Raw genomic sequence first — 13,851 nt, 5'->3', positions numbered from 1 at the left:
TGAAAAAAAGCTCTGGTATGTTTTCAGCTGAGTTGTGCACAAATGTGCAACATCAGTACAAACCTAAGTATTTTCCCTGTTTGCAGATGAAACAAAAGAAGTGTTGAAACTTTATACAGAGCTATAGTAAGATCTGTGAAGACTCTGTGATGTTTAGAGTAGCCAAAAAAAAATCAGATAAGCATGGTAATTAAGTTTCATTAAAAAAAAAGTGAAGTGGTAAAATTTCATACTGCTGGAGGTTTTATTTTTCTGTCACTGCAGCCAGCTTCTCTTCATGAGCAGATCACAGTAGTTAAGTCAGACACACACAGTAAGCAGATTTATGCTGTCTTCAGAATTGTACATGAAAAACTCCTCAGTGCTTCAGGCTAAAACCTGATTTGCCACATTCTCTCAAATGTTAAGCTTTTTTTATTTGGTATTAATGTTTCTTGACATCTTGCAGCAAGGCTTGGATAGTGCTGCTACAGAACACTAATCACTTAAGAGAGAATAAAGGTTTTGCCTTTCCAAAAGATGTGACCTTATTGTAAGTCTGGATTCCCTGTCATCTTACCATGTTTATTTATAAGGTAATTGTAATTTTCTTGTAAATTGGAAGTACTCCAACACATGTATTTTTGACTGCTACATGGACTTTTTTTTTAATTTGGGTCTTATGGACACTGCAGGTATTTCAGTATAGTCTAAACAGAAAGTTGTACTACTGTACAGACCTCCCACCTGCAGCTTGAGTAATAAAACACCCTACTCCTGTGGGGACAAAAGAGTAAAGGGTTGCTAACCCAGGTGTGCCAAGCCACAGCCAATGGTTGTGGTGCCCTACTGGTGGATGTGATTGAGTAGATATTTTCCGAATCTGCGTTAGTAGCTATAGGCTATGTCCAGAGCATCATTCACATGCTGAGACAAAACAAATTGTTGCATTGTACTATCCGTGCTCTGTGTGTCTTTTTTCTTCCCTGGAAGCTTGTTGCATTTTATTCTGTCATTTTTGGGCCCTTCTTTCATCCTGTTTATGCTATTTGGGGAAAAAATAATGGCAAAACCAGGGCAGAATCAGTAATGATTGAGAGAAAAGTCAGGTTGTTAAATTTGTACCCAGTTTGTAGAGCTGGGCCTTGCTGGGCTTATTGACAGATTCATCACCAGCACATCTAAGTTCACTTCAGGTAACTCAAGTTGATGCTGTTTTGATAGCTCAAGTTACTTGCTTGCTGTCTTCCTTGTCTTCCTTCCTTCCAGATTATCAACAAAGTATAAGGAGTTTTTTGTTGCGGTTTTTCTGGTTTAGGTTTTTTTGCTAGTGTGGTTGTAATGGCAATGCTTGTTGAAGGATGAGACTAGAAGCTGGCTTTTCACAGTTCTTGATTTCTGGGGACTAACTGAAAAGATCTTCCAGGAGTCTTTCTTCTGTTTGCCTGTAACCCCCCAAGTCCCACAAATTCCCTGCCCCATCTTAGCTCATAGAAGTTGTTTTTTTTGGAAGTGATGAGTGTTAATTTGGTTAGCAGTGGGTTTTGATGCATCTTAAACAGTATTTTCAGTGGTCACTTCTGTAGGGTCTGGCTTGCCTACCTCTTGAAAATGTGGCAGACTGGGGATGGGGGTGAAGGACTGAGGGACTGAAGGTGCTACAGTGCTGCCTGGGGAGGTCACTGGGAGAGGAATGCTTTTTTTTTCTTTCATCCATTTCTGTCTTACATTACTTGGCAGTCTCCATTTTGCCTTTCAGTCTTGTGTAAAGAAGGCTAAAAATTTTCACAAAGACGGAGACTTCCTATTTCTTTTATTATATTGGTAACAGAAACTAAAATCTAGAAAGAAGAAAGTTTCAAGCTGTAGTGTCCATGTCTTGCCAAGGTGGTTGTTGAAGTTTCCAAGTGTGATGTTGCTTTTTAGATAGCAGAATAATGACTTACACCTGATTTTGTATCATAGCTACATATCAATTAGTATCTCACAGCTACCTCATAACAAGGAGTCATCCATACACAGATAGGAAGAGGTGGAATGTAGTACAGATAATTACAGTTTTGTATGGCTCTGTTGTTCAATTGAGACATAAGGACATAAATTTTTATAATCCTTGGCACTAAGCTGTTTTGAAAAAATTGCTAATCTTTTCCACTTCTTTTGCCAGTTGTCAAAACTATCATGATAATAACTGACTGTATTAAAGAAGGTTAGTTTTATAGTTAAAACTCCAGGCTAGAACTCAGCAGATATGTTTCCATTACTTCTCCTGTGGAATGCTCACATGGATTTAGGGTAAGTTGCTAAACCTCTTTGCCTTTTTTTTTTTTTTTTTTTTTTTTTGTCTGTACATGACAGAAGGACCAAGCTTTTATATTCTCAGAAAAACATTGGGTTTATATATTGGGGGGGCATAGGAACAATACTACAGTACAAATAGAATTATTTATCTCTTGAAAGAAAATCTGATTTTAAAAAGTGAGCTACTTTTTTTACTGGCCTAATTGGCACCTTCACCTCAGGTAGCAATTCTGTGTTCACAGAATGCATAGCATTGAGCCCCTACCTTGCTTTGTGTAATTTCCCATCAGTTGTTTTAATTCTTGTCTTGTAATTGCTGTTCTGTGGCACTAACGAATGGGAGATTTATAATGTTTAAATATTACAAATCTGAACATTTTTTTTCCCCTGCTTTCCATAAAAACATGGAGTGAAACTGTCACTGCTGATTATTTGAGGGAATTTTACTAATTAGAATTGCATGAGAATTCAGGCTTTTGAGCTGTCATCTGTTCCATCCCCTTCCCAAGTACTGGAGGTTTCAGTAGCTTCAGATTTCACAGTTGTCTTAAATATGTTACTTATTCTGGCAAGAGATCTTGGAGATAACATTCTGGGGTCAATTTTGCAGTTCTACCTGTGTCTGGGCCAAAGCTTTTCTACTTCTGCCAGCAGAATTTGGCCCTCATGTGAGATGTAACCTTTTGGGTCCTTTTCATGCAAATGGGCTCAGTTGATTGCAGTGGATCTGCTTGTTTCAGCAAGGGACTGAGTGGTGGCCGTGCATCTCCAGGTTGTGAGTTCCAAAATACAGGATCTGGGGTTTCTCTTATATTAAATGCAAAGTTCACAGGTGTTGGGATTGTCACAGAACCGTTTTGGGAGGAAGGAAAGAATGTTTTGAAAGAGAAGTATTTGAAAGTATGAAAGCTGTGAGTTGCATGGAGGGCTAGGTACCTATAGCCCACACAAACGTGGCAGTATGATTGGAGCTCTGTGAACTCTGAAAGTGCTGCTTAGTTGCTAACATTTCTATGGTAAAGTGTATCTGTGTAGTGTGACCTTTGTTCTTCAGTTACTCAGGGTGCCTGTACAGGTTTTGGCTCTTAACAAGATATTTGGGAAGGAAAGCCATGCAATGCATCCCATTCCTGAAAGTGGAGAGGCGGACATTTCTGTAGATGAGCAACATGACACAAATGCTTGATTCTCTTTGTGCAAATGAGAGGGCCTTTGTGATGCAAAGCAGCATCCTCAAAAGGCAAATGTGCTTTTTTGGTTGTAAATATCCCAGCTAAATACTGCAGTAATTGCAAGCAGAGCTTGGCATTTTTCCTCTCTATTCTCTTCGTTGTTATATTTTAACAAGTTCTCATGAGACTATTAAAGTGTCTTAGTTTTTGGAACATGTGGCCTAGTGGGGATAACTCTGTCTACAGATGCAGTGGGTTGGCGGCTTGATTTTGCATGTCTTTTCATTTCCCCCAGATCCTGTGACCCAGTGTAACCTTTGGTCTCCCTCTGAAGGCCAGGGTGAGGGAAGTATGAGCAGGTGACTGATGATCACTGTCAATACAGCCTGCAGACAATATGGGAATTACTTTAGCAGTCTCCCGCTCCCTTGTGCTCCCCCCATCCTCTCTTAAATCAACAAATGCAAATAGCAGCTTCCTCATTTGCTGCTATCTCTGGGATGCTGCCCAGGCAGCATGGGCTTTGTTGCAGTCCTGCCTATTAAAAAAAGCAGCTTCAGCCCTAGGCAGAAGGAAAAATACCAAGTGGGACCTGATTCCCCCCACTCCCTTAATGGTTAATGCTGCTCATATTTGGTCCTCTGGCATATACAGGTAGGAAGATGCTGAGATAAGGTAGTGCTTGATGTGTGTGGTTCAAGAGGGCAGCAGGAAGTGGCTGGAGCTGTTTGCATTGTTACTCTTTGTCTGGTAAATGTCCTTCTGGAAGGGAGTAGGGATTGCCCAGTGTCCAAAACTTTTACCTGTGCTCCTAGAACCTATTGACTTGAAAGTAGTGTGTATTTAACAACAGCTATGTCTTTACTGTGGGAGACTAGAAATGCATTTGCTAGATTTCAGCATAGGCAGAAGCACAAAGAATTTGTTAAACAACCTTTCTTTCCAAGGTCATAATTGTTTTGTTCAATGCATAATTGTGGGGCACAAATAAATAAAATAGCTGCATTTATATTGTTGTAAGTATAATATGTAGTATTGCATTGTACAGCATACAGTTGATCTTGTTTTGCTTTCCAGATATACAGCTTAACGTGAGTTGTCGTTCAGCAATTCAGGAACATAAGAGTAATGCTGTGCCAGCATTTGGTTAAAATTCTGTTCATCTTATTTTGTCATCGCATATGAAAAGATGTTTTGGCAAACATAAATAAAAGGAAAGTGGTCACTTTGTACATCCAGAAGGTGGTCCTTCTCAGATACCTCAGGATATCAGGTCTGCATTTGATGTATTAGGACTGCAACCAGCCATAATGAAGAGATTTCTTCTGAACTGCCATTAAGGAATATTAGATTAGTAACTGAATCAGGCAAATAGCAATGTATGTAAATGCTCCTCCTGCTTTAGAAATGTGTGTCAGTAGTGCTTGTATTTTATAAGAAGTCTGTGTGCAGTGTGTATTTAATCTTAGTGAATTTGAAAATAGTGACATTTTCTATTGCAAATACTTAATAACAGTTAACTCCTGAATGAAGATACAGGGTTAAAGGAATAGTTGTAAAGCAAGGTGCTGGAATGTTAAGTTGAATATGATTTATAGAGCTTGACATTAAAATTGTTACTCAATCTTTAAATATTTTATTTTCTCAATCTCTTATTTCAAAAGTATCTTTGTCTTTTATTTTTTGTTTTACTTGCTTACCAGAAAGCTTCGACATACTAATATTTTCAGGGAATAAAGATTCCAAATTTAAAAAAAAAAAAAATCCAGAATTAACAGCCCCCTATGCTCCATCTCCAGTATTAATTAGTGCTTTGAATCAGGCACTGATGACTGACACAGTCAAAGCCTGCTTTAACTCTTAACTTGCAGTACTTCTCTAACTTATGTCACATTAAGTTTATGGTATATAAGGTTGGGGTGAATCACATGAATTTCACTATCAGCAAGATGCAAAAGGCTGTGATAGGGGTAGTTTGACACTAGAAAGCTGTCTGATTTTAGTGTAGAGGTTTCACATTATTTCAAATATGTTGTGTGTTTCTTTCCCATACCTCTCAGCAAAGGTGGTTTGATGTCAAAAAATTTCCCTATTTCCCTATTTCATCTTCTACTTACTTGTCCTGCAATTTCTGCATCTGCCTGCCAGCAGTTGGGCCAACAGAATGGAGTATTTGTTGGCCACAGGGACTTAATATTTGCTTTTTGTTGGCCACAGGTGCTGCTGTAGCAGGTTCATTGAGGGTAGGTCCTCATGTTCTGTTTGGCATCCTTTTGGTGTTCTAATCTGTCCATTGGGAAGGGAATTGTTAAAATAAAACTATCATTATTTCAGAGAAGAGCGAGTTGGGTGGAAAAGACCTGTTCACTAGGAAGTTTTAATTTAATGAAATCTGGTTACATCTGAGAGCCTCACACCAGATTACAATGCTATCACAGCATTTGCATATTGGAACATATCCAAGTGGATATCTGTTGGGATCCCATATTGAATTGGAGAGATTAACCCATCTCATGGGAGAAAATCACTTCAGTGTTAAGAATGAAGAAAAATGATACTTTGTGTTTGATTTTTGGAATCCTTTCTTTGAAATGGCCCCTGGTAGAAAAATCTGGGTATGGTTATGTGAGCTTAACTTTCTAAATCAGCATCTCAGACAAATACTCATTAAAGACATTTTGCCTGTCATCAGTTTCTCCTCGTCACTGGGATGATTTTCTTTTTTGCTCAAAGTTGTTTTGTAGCTCCCTAGAAGTAGTTTGCATGTCTTGTAGTTGTGGAAGCTGCTCTTAGCAGAAAAGGGATGTAATATAAGCTGTATAATTCGTGAAGTATTTTTGAAGGCCTTCTTGATGAATGGCACTTTATAAATATTGTAATTAAATTATGGGAAGCATTTATAAGGTGAGTGGATTAATTCTTGGGTTTTTTTCCCAATTTTTATTTGAATGTTTTTCTCTTAGGAAAGTCCCTGTAAAAGAATGGGTACAAAGAGTTCTCTCTTTGGCGTCAATGAAGTTCTGTAGTTTCATGCCAGTTACTTAAGTTCAAAGTTAAAAGTATATTCATTTTACAATGTTAATTGTGCAGTACACTTTTATTTTTTTAAGCCTTTGTTAGAAAAGTTGCTTTCCATTGTTCATTTTGAGGTTTTCCCCCCCTTCCCTTTTGTTTTTGTTTTTCCTCAGTTTCCATTACAAAGAGCAGTGCAAAAATCCAATCTTCCCCTTCCAAAGTGACCCGGCGTTCAATGCAGTCTCCACAGAAATCTGCTCCAGTACCAGCGCAGCGGGGCAGGAAACCAGGTCGGGGCAAACCCCCTGGACAGTCTGCAGTTCCCAAGAAGGGCAGGTCTCCTAAAAATATTCCCCTGACAAAAAGCACCTCTCATACTGAAAATCTTAAAACAAGGAAAAAAAGTTTAAAACCTGGAAAAAAGGTTAGTCCTTATCTACTACTTTATTTTATATTGCAGAATTTTGCAGTGAGATTTTTTTATTATTATCACCTAATTTTCTATCTTTTCTTCAGCCTTCAGGGCTTTACTGTTTTCAGCAACTGATTACAAGAAAAAGTTTAGAATAGCTCTTCTGGAATATTTTAGTATAAGATCCTGTGGATTATTTTATTCCCAAACAAGATTACTGTTTTATTTATGGGTGAGTAATAGGTGTTGAAAAATGCTATTCTGAAGTAGAGAGACAGGGAAGCATTTAAGCTTTTTAGTTTGGGTTAGTTTTTTACTGAACCATATCTATAGCTTGCAATTTTTGGGGTTTTTTTCAGGTTTAGAAACACAGAATTAAAAACAGTGGGGACTTCGTTGCATAATTTAAGCTTTTTAAGCATACAGCTGGATTTTCCAAATGAATCTTGTGGATACTCCCTAATCCTGGAGGTTCTACTAGCATGAGGCAGGAAGCTTCTTTTTCTCCAGATGTGGGCCTAATTCTGCCCTGGTCTGAAAGGCATGATGCCTTTCTCCCTGCCCAGCTGAGTCAGACCTGCAGCATTGGCAGCTGCCTCCAGCTTCAGCTCTGGTGGAGCTCTTTGGTCAGGTACACACTGGAGCTCTCTGGTCAGGTACACACTGGAGCTCTCTGGTCAGGTACACACTGGAGCTCTGGTCAGGTACACACTGGAGCTCTCTGGTCAGGTACACACTGGAGCTCTGGTCAGGTACACACTGGAGCTCTCTGGTCAGGCACACACTGGAGCTCTCTGGTCAGGTACACACTGGAGCTCTCTGGTCAGGCACACACTGGAGCTCTCTGGTCAGGCACACACTGGAGCTCTGGTTAGGCACACACTGGAGCTCTCTGGTCAGGCACACACTGGAGCTCTGGTTAGGTACACACTGGAGCTCTCTGGTCAAGTACACACTGGAGCTCTGGTTAGGTACACACTGGAGCTCTCTGGTCAGGTACACACTGGAGCTCTGGTCAGGTACACGCTGGAGCTCTGGTCAGGTACACACTGGAGCTCTCTGGTCAGGTACACACTGGAGCTCTCTGGTCAGGTACACACTGGAGCTCTCTGGTCAGGTACACACTGGATCCTTGGTCAGGTGTACACTGCAACTGCTGTCCCCTCAGCTCACTGCCACTGACAGCAGCACTGGCATATGAACAATCTCCAAATGAGCCAGTTCAGGGAGCTGATCTGGTAGACAGGTAGCACAGCATCCATCCCTCCTACTTCCTTCTTTGTCTCCTCCACTCCAAAAAAAGCACAAATGCTACAGCTGCTGCAAAGAAGAATAGGATCACAGCAGGGCAGACTTAGGGCAATTTGAATTGCCATGGAAGTACAGTCTATTTTCTGAGGCTTGCTCATGCACAGCAGGCTGTCCAAGAAGAGTAGCAATGCTGCAGTGTCTTTCCTCAGGCAATTTGAGGCTGTCCTTGTGCTCCTTCCTGCTTTGCATTAGCACTAGTGAGGAGGTGGGGGGGGCAGTGCTTTTTCCTGGTATTTTTGAGGGGTTTTTTTGTGTTCATTCCCCTTTCCTCTGAACAAGAATCTAAAAGTAGAAGTCTTGGGACTTCTCTTGTCCAGTCTGTATCAGTGTGGGCTGTGGGATCTATTCCTAATGATGCTTCGGAAGAGGTGTAGTAATGGCAAGGTGGGGATTCTCCCTTCCAGTGACTGTGCTGGTCAGGGTGAAGTAGCATTACTAGAGCATAGCTGGAAGCTCTAGTATGAAACTGGAAGCAGCACTTCATTGAAATGATGATCACAAGATAAAAAAATATTTTGGGGACCATAAATTGAAAGCCGAGCACTCTTCTCTGCTGCCTGCCCCTTGCAGTCAGACATCCAGACTGATGGAATTGGTCTCCAGTTTTGTTTCTCTCTTACTTGGTGTATAAAAATGCACAGTGACAGGGATTAAAGAGGAGAAAGGTGCTCCTATCCAGGCTTAGCTGGTGGGCAGGGTGCTCTTTGTAAGTCTAGACAGAGCTTTAAAGGACACCATTGAACACAGGACTGTCATATCTTAAGGTCTTATTCAGGTGTGGCAGGATGTGCACTTGCATGTAAGAATTTTGTCTTTAACTCTTATTAAAAAGAAATGGAGAGGCTTTATCTATGTTTTGAAGCAATAGTTGGAGGTACCTTGCCTTTAGAAGAGGCTTCTGGGCCCTAGGTGTCTGAAAGTGTCTGCTTGGAGTATTTGACACCTGGTTTGTGTGAAGTGCTTGGAGATATTGTTTGAGGAGTGGGTGTTAGTGCTGACATACCCTGTCCTGAGGCAGCAAATCTGGGGTACCTCTGTGAACTTCTAATTTCTTCTGTGGGACCAGGCAACAGAGAGGTTTTGCAAAATCTAGGTTTGATACATCTAATTTGGAATTTTTACTTTAACTTAAGCATTAAAAACTTGAAAAATTAGCTCCTTTTGAGAATTAACAGAAGGCTGTTATTGCTTTGGTAAGTGGTTAAATTGCCAAGATGTTATACATATGTGCAAACTTTTCTTTGGACTATTACACCTGTTAGCATAAGGGTAAAGAGAGGAAATGGGGCTTTGTGGGAGTTCTGCAGACAGGGTGTGTCTGACATGAAGTGCAGCCATACAGCCTGTACACCTCACAGTATGTATGCAAATATGCAAGTGGTATGTGCCTAGAGGCTTGAAAATGCTTTTTTTTCTTCCATCCACCCCTCCAGACTGATGCAAAAAAACCCCCTCTCCAGATGTTGCACTAAATGGTTGTGCTTCAAGTGTGAGCTGGCTATTTGGTGTATTTAGGGACATTGGTATCTGCCTGGCTCTCTGCAGAGTTATTTGAATTTCTTTGCCCCTTTAGGTTTGTTATGTTGCAGTATTTATCATTTTGCAGATACTAACTTTTATTATACAGCTAGAAATGTTGAGCTGTTGCATTATTTTTCTCCTTTATTTAACTTTTTTCTAAGCTCTGTAAGTATGAGATGCATGTTGGATTTTGTTTTTCATTTGTTTCTCACAGCTTGCACTGTATGTTTTTACTCTTCCATAATAAAGAAAGAACCTCTGTACATCTCTTTCATTATATTTTAAAAGTACACTTTGCATAACAGTGCAAAGAATTCCTTTCAGAATTTCTTGAGGAAACCCCTTGATCTGAGTGTGGGTACCAGCCCTAAATTCAACCCCACAAAAAGAGTTTTTGAGCATGAGGACGAAACTGGTGGTGTTGTCCTGGTGGTATGAGCTGTGAGCCCTGCTCTCTGCAGGCAGACAGAGCTGGTGTGCCCTTCCAGCTGGCAGGGGCCAGCCAGACAAAGCCACTGTGCCCAGCCCTGCTGGGATTGTGGCCTGTCTCATGAAACAACACTGCCCATCATGGGGGGGGGGCTCCAAAATGAGAGCCTCAGCTGAGCAAGCATAATGTGCTATATTCCCTTCTGAGGGAGAAGCTAGGAAACAGCCAGCTAGTCTCACCACATGTGTGCATTGGTCTGGAGAGTGGATGGTTCCTCTTAGTTTAGTGTTTGTATTTTCTTTTCATTCCTGCATTTTCCCTGATTCCCTCATATTTTTCCTCAATTTGACCAATATCAATACCAAAAATGGGTATTTTTTAGCATGGTAAAAGAAAACTGCCCCCCTGCAAGAATCCCTGCTAGAGGGGACCTTCAGGAATGTTGGACTTCAGATCAAAACCTCAATCTTCCCAAGTGCATTTTTTTCTGTATTAAGGATGGAGACCTTTCTGTCAGCCAGTGGTAAGATAAATGGGCAGTTCCTGACAAGTACATCACTCCTTGGTTCTGTGCCACCTCATCTCATTCACAATGCAATGCCAAGCCTTGGCGGTCTATTCTTAATGTTCATGGTGATTCCACCCAGTGCCACATTGTCAAGTACTTTCCCCAGCCAAACCTATCTTCTCCAAAATGTAAGTGGCACAGAATTTTTTTAAGTGCCCTAGATTTCAGAAGAAAGTTAATTCTTTCTAGGTTTTATGAAGAAGTTAAACACTGCTTCTTTTAGGAAGGTGTATATTCTGATTGCTTTCTACATGGTTTTCAATACATTACTTGAAAAATAGGCTTCTCTAAAAGTCTAGAGGATGAATACTGCTAAATGGAAGAGGGCTTAGCCTTCCCTAGCTGAAGTTTTACTTCTCTATGTACCAGTTTTAATGGTAAATCCTTACCACATTGCCAAAGTCTCTGCTGCATTCAGCAATGCCAAGACTGTGGGTGATCTCTTACATTCCTAATTTTTGCTAGGTAAGAGAGTCAAAAAGTAATCTGTTCTCATGCAGGAATAAGTGGTGAAGGGAAAAGTGGTAACTCCAATTTATTATTTCTTTTGTTTTGATGTATTTTTATAGTATGACAAAACACATCACTGATCTCCTTTCTGGTGACCAGTGACAGAACACAAGGGAATGGCCTGAAGTTGTGTCAGGAGAGGTTTAGGTTGGATATCAGGAAAAGTTTCTTCACCCAGAGGGTGGTTGGGCACTGGAAAAGCCTCCCCAGGGAAGTGGCCACAGCACCAAGTCTGACAGAGCTTAAGAGGTGTTTGGACGCTCTCAGGCACAAGGTGTGACTCTTAGGGTGTCCTGTGCAGGGCCAGGAGTTGGACTCAATGATCCTTTTGAGTCCCTTCCAACTCAGGACATTCTGTGATTCTGTGAAATGTCTTCCATGTGCACATTTCTTTCTAAACCCTAGTCCAAACCAAATTACAACAAAATTCTCTTTTCCTCAGGTGGAGAAAGTAATGCACATGGACTAATCTGTAAATTGCTGTGCTCTGAACTCTGGTTATCTGTAGTATGATAAGCTGCAAATAAGTTTGCTTTGGGAAAGGAAAGGGTATTGGCAAGCAGCATGACTGGATTGTAACTACAGGCTTGTTTGATATCTTGCATGAAGCACCTCAAAATTCCTGGAAGTGGTTACTTGACAATTTCAGCCCCTTTGAAACAAGCTGAGGAAAAATACAGGTGCACTGTAATGTTGACACCGTAGATGTGAGTTAGGTTTTTAATGGCAGTACATACACAGCTCAACTAACTTACTTGAGCTGTGATAAACCCAGCTGGAAGGGCATGGACAGGAAAATACCTGGAATACCTCTTCCTAAGATTTTTAGAAGAGTCATGAAGTAGTATATAAAGCTCTTTCTTTTCCCACTTTTTAGGCAAAGGTGGGTTCTTTTCTAAGTCTTTTGTCTTCCACTGCATTACTAAAGTAGCTGTAACTGCAAACTGACAGTTTCTGGTCTTCCTTTCCTGAACTTTCCCTTCTCTGCTGTGTGTGGTAAATAATAAGGAACCACACACATTCATTAAGATGGTAACTGATAGCAGGAAGGTTGTGCAGACTCCTTAAAAAACATTAAATATTTTGACTCTGTTTTTTTTTTCCTCTTAACAGAAAAAAACCTTGCCTGAACAACTGACTCCTACATCTCTTTCTCCTCAGTCATCTCCTGAGGGGGAAAATGGCACTGCACAGATACTTAAAGATGGAATCAGTTTGTCTGGTACAACTGCAGCAGTTATATCCACAGGTAAAAAACAAAGAAGTGTGTGAAATGGCTTCCATGTCAAGCAGTTTCATTTTTATGAAGAATGTGCTGCAAACTAACTTCTTATTACTGTAAATCATTATCCAGCTGCCTTATTTTTGAAAGATATTTGTAGGAGCCAGAGTTACTTTTCAGAAATGGTATTTGGATGCCCACATTATAGCAATAAGTGCTGGGGCACAGGGACTTTTGATAGGTCTGCTAGACCTGGCAGTTTGTTCCTGTGTGAAGAAGGAAACTGTACAGTTCTTTCATGTCTGTCCTACTCCTTAATGTATGAAATGGGAATAGATGTAGCCAAAAGCCCATATGATATTCTGATCCCATGCAAGCTGTACTGTAATGTTACAAAATGGAGATTTTATCTCTATATAACCTTACATGAAAAGAACCAACTCTGTTAAAACCCAGTAATGGCAATCAGAAGAAATACATTCCTCTTTCCTCATGTTTGATTTTTTTTTGCCTCTAAATATAATGAAATGTGTCTTGAAATGGATTGGCAGAAAAGAAATAAGCCAGTAGATGAACTAACCCATTGAGCAACTGGTAACCCTATAGTGAAACAATTCATATATTGTCAGCCAAAATCTCAGAATTTTCTAAAAACTCCATAAATTACCATCATTTTGCTTGTGGTGCTTTTTTACATTCAAAATGTGTTTTTACAATAGAAGTTGTCAGGCTCTTCTCACACCCAATTTCAGTCATGGATGAGAGGAAAACAAGTACCTTTTTCCTAGGAAAATAAACCTTTTGCAAGACAGTTGTTGCTGAGCCCAGACAGAAAATGCCACACTATTCTTGTTGTTTTGTAGCTTTGATTATTTGTACAAATATGTGTCCTTCAATTTGATGACATCAGAGAGTAAACAGATATGCACGAAGATATTACATCATTAAAACTCTTGTAGAAATACTTTATTTTTAAATGCTTAGGGTTTTATCTAAAATCAAACTACAGTTCAGAAAATATGTCAGTCTTCTCTGTAACAGAATGTTTAGATTGCTCAATCACCACAGAGGCACATATTTTATTAAGCTGTAATAATGCCTTGGGTGCATTCATGGTCATGTGGCAGCCAGGATGAACAAGAAAAAAATCATAATTTGCATGTTTCCCATGTTCTTCTGCCTTGGTAGTTGTTTTGGAGGACAGTTTCACATTGTCTCTTTAAAAAGTAGTTACAAAAGTCCTATATGATTGTTTTGTGGTACACTTTAAACCACCTTAGTGTTTGTAAAGAAGTGTTTATTTAGCAGACCAGTCACATTGCAGTGTGGAAATCCTGTGAGTGGTTCAGGTCTTCTGAAGCTGCAGGAGTTTGGTAGCCACTCTGTGTGATGTATATGTTAGTGCCCTAT

General features: G+C 40.1%; 1 protein-coding gene across 1 annotated transcript in view; it reads left to right on the top strand.

The window, feature by feature from the left end:
• Positions 1-13,851, top strand: part of SCML2 (Scm polycomb group protein like 2) — a 74,017-nt gene that overhangs the window by 42,960 nt on the left and 17,206 nt on the right. The window contains exons 8-9 of the mRNA XM_066545400.1: positions 6,641-6,891; positions 12,333-12,468. Of these exons, the coding sequence (XP_066401497.1) occupies positions 6,641-6,891; positions 12,333-12,468 (387 nt within the window). The remainder of the gene's footprint in view (positions 1-6,640; positions 6,892-12,332; positions 12,469-13,851) is intronic.

This window comes from Molothrus aeneus, chromosome 2, assembly GCF_037042795.1.
Source record: "Molothrus aeneus isolate 106 chromosome 2, BPBGC_Maene_1.0, whole genome shotgun sequence".
NCBI lineage: Eukaryota > Metazoa > Chordata > Aves > Passeriformes > Icteridae > Molothrus > Molothrus aeneus.
The sequence above is the reverse complement of the archived record's forward strand: the minus strand, read 5'-3'. Positions and strand labels throughout refer to the sequence as shown.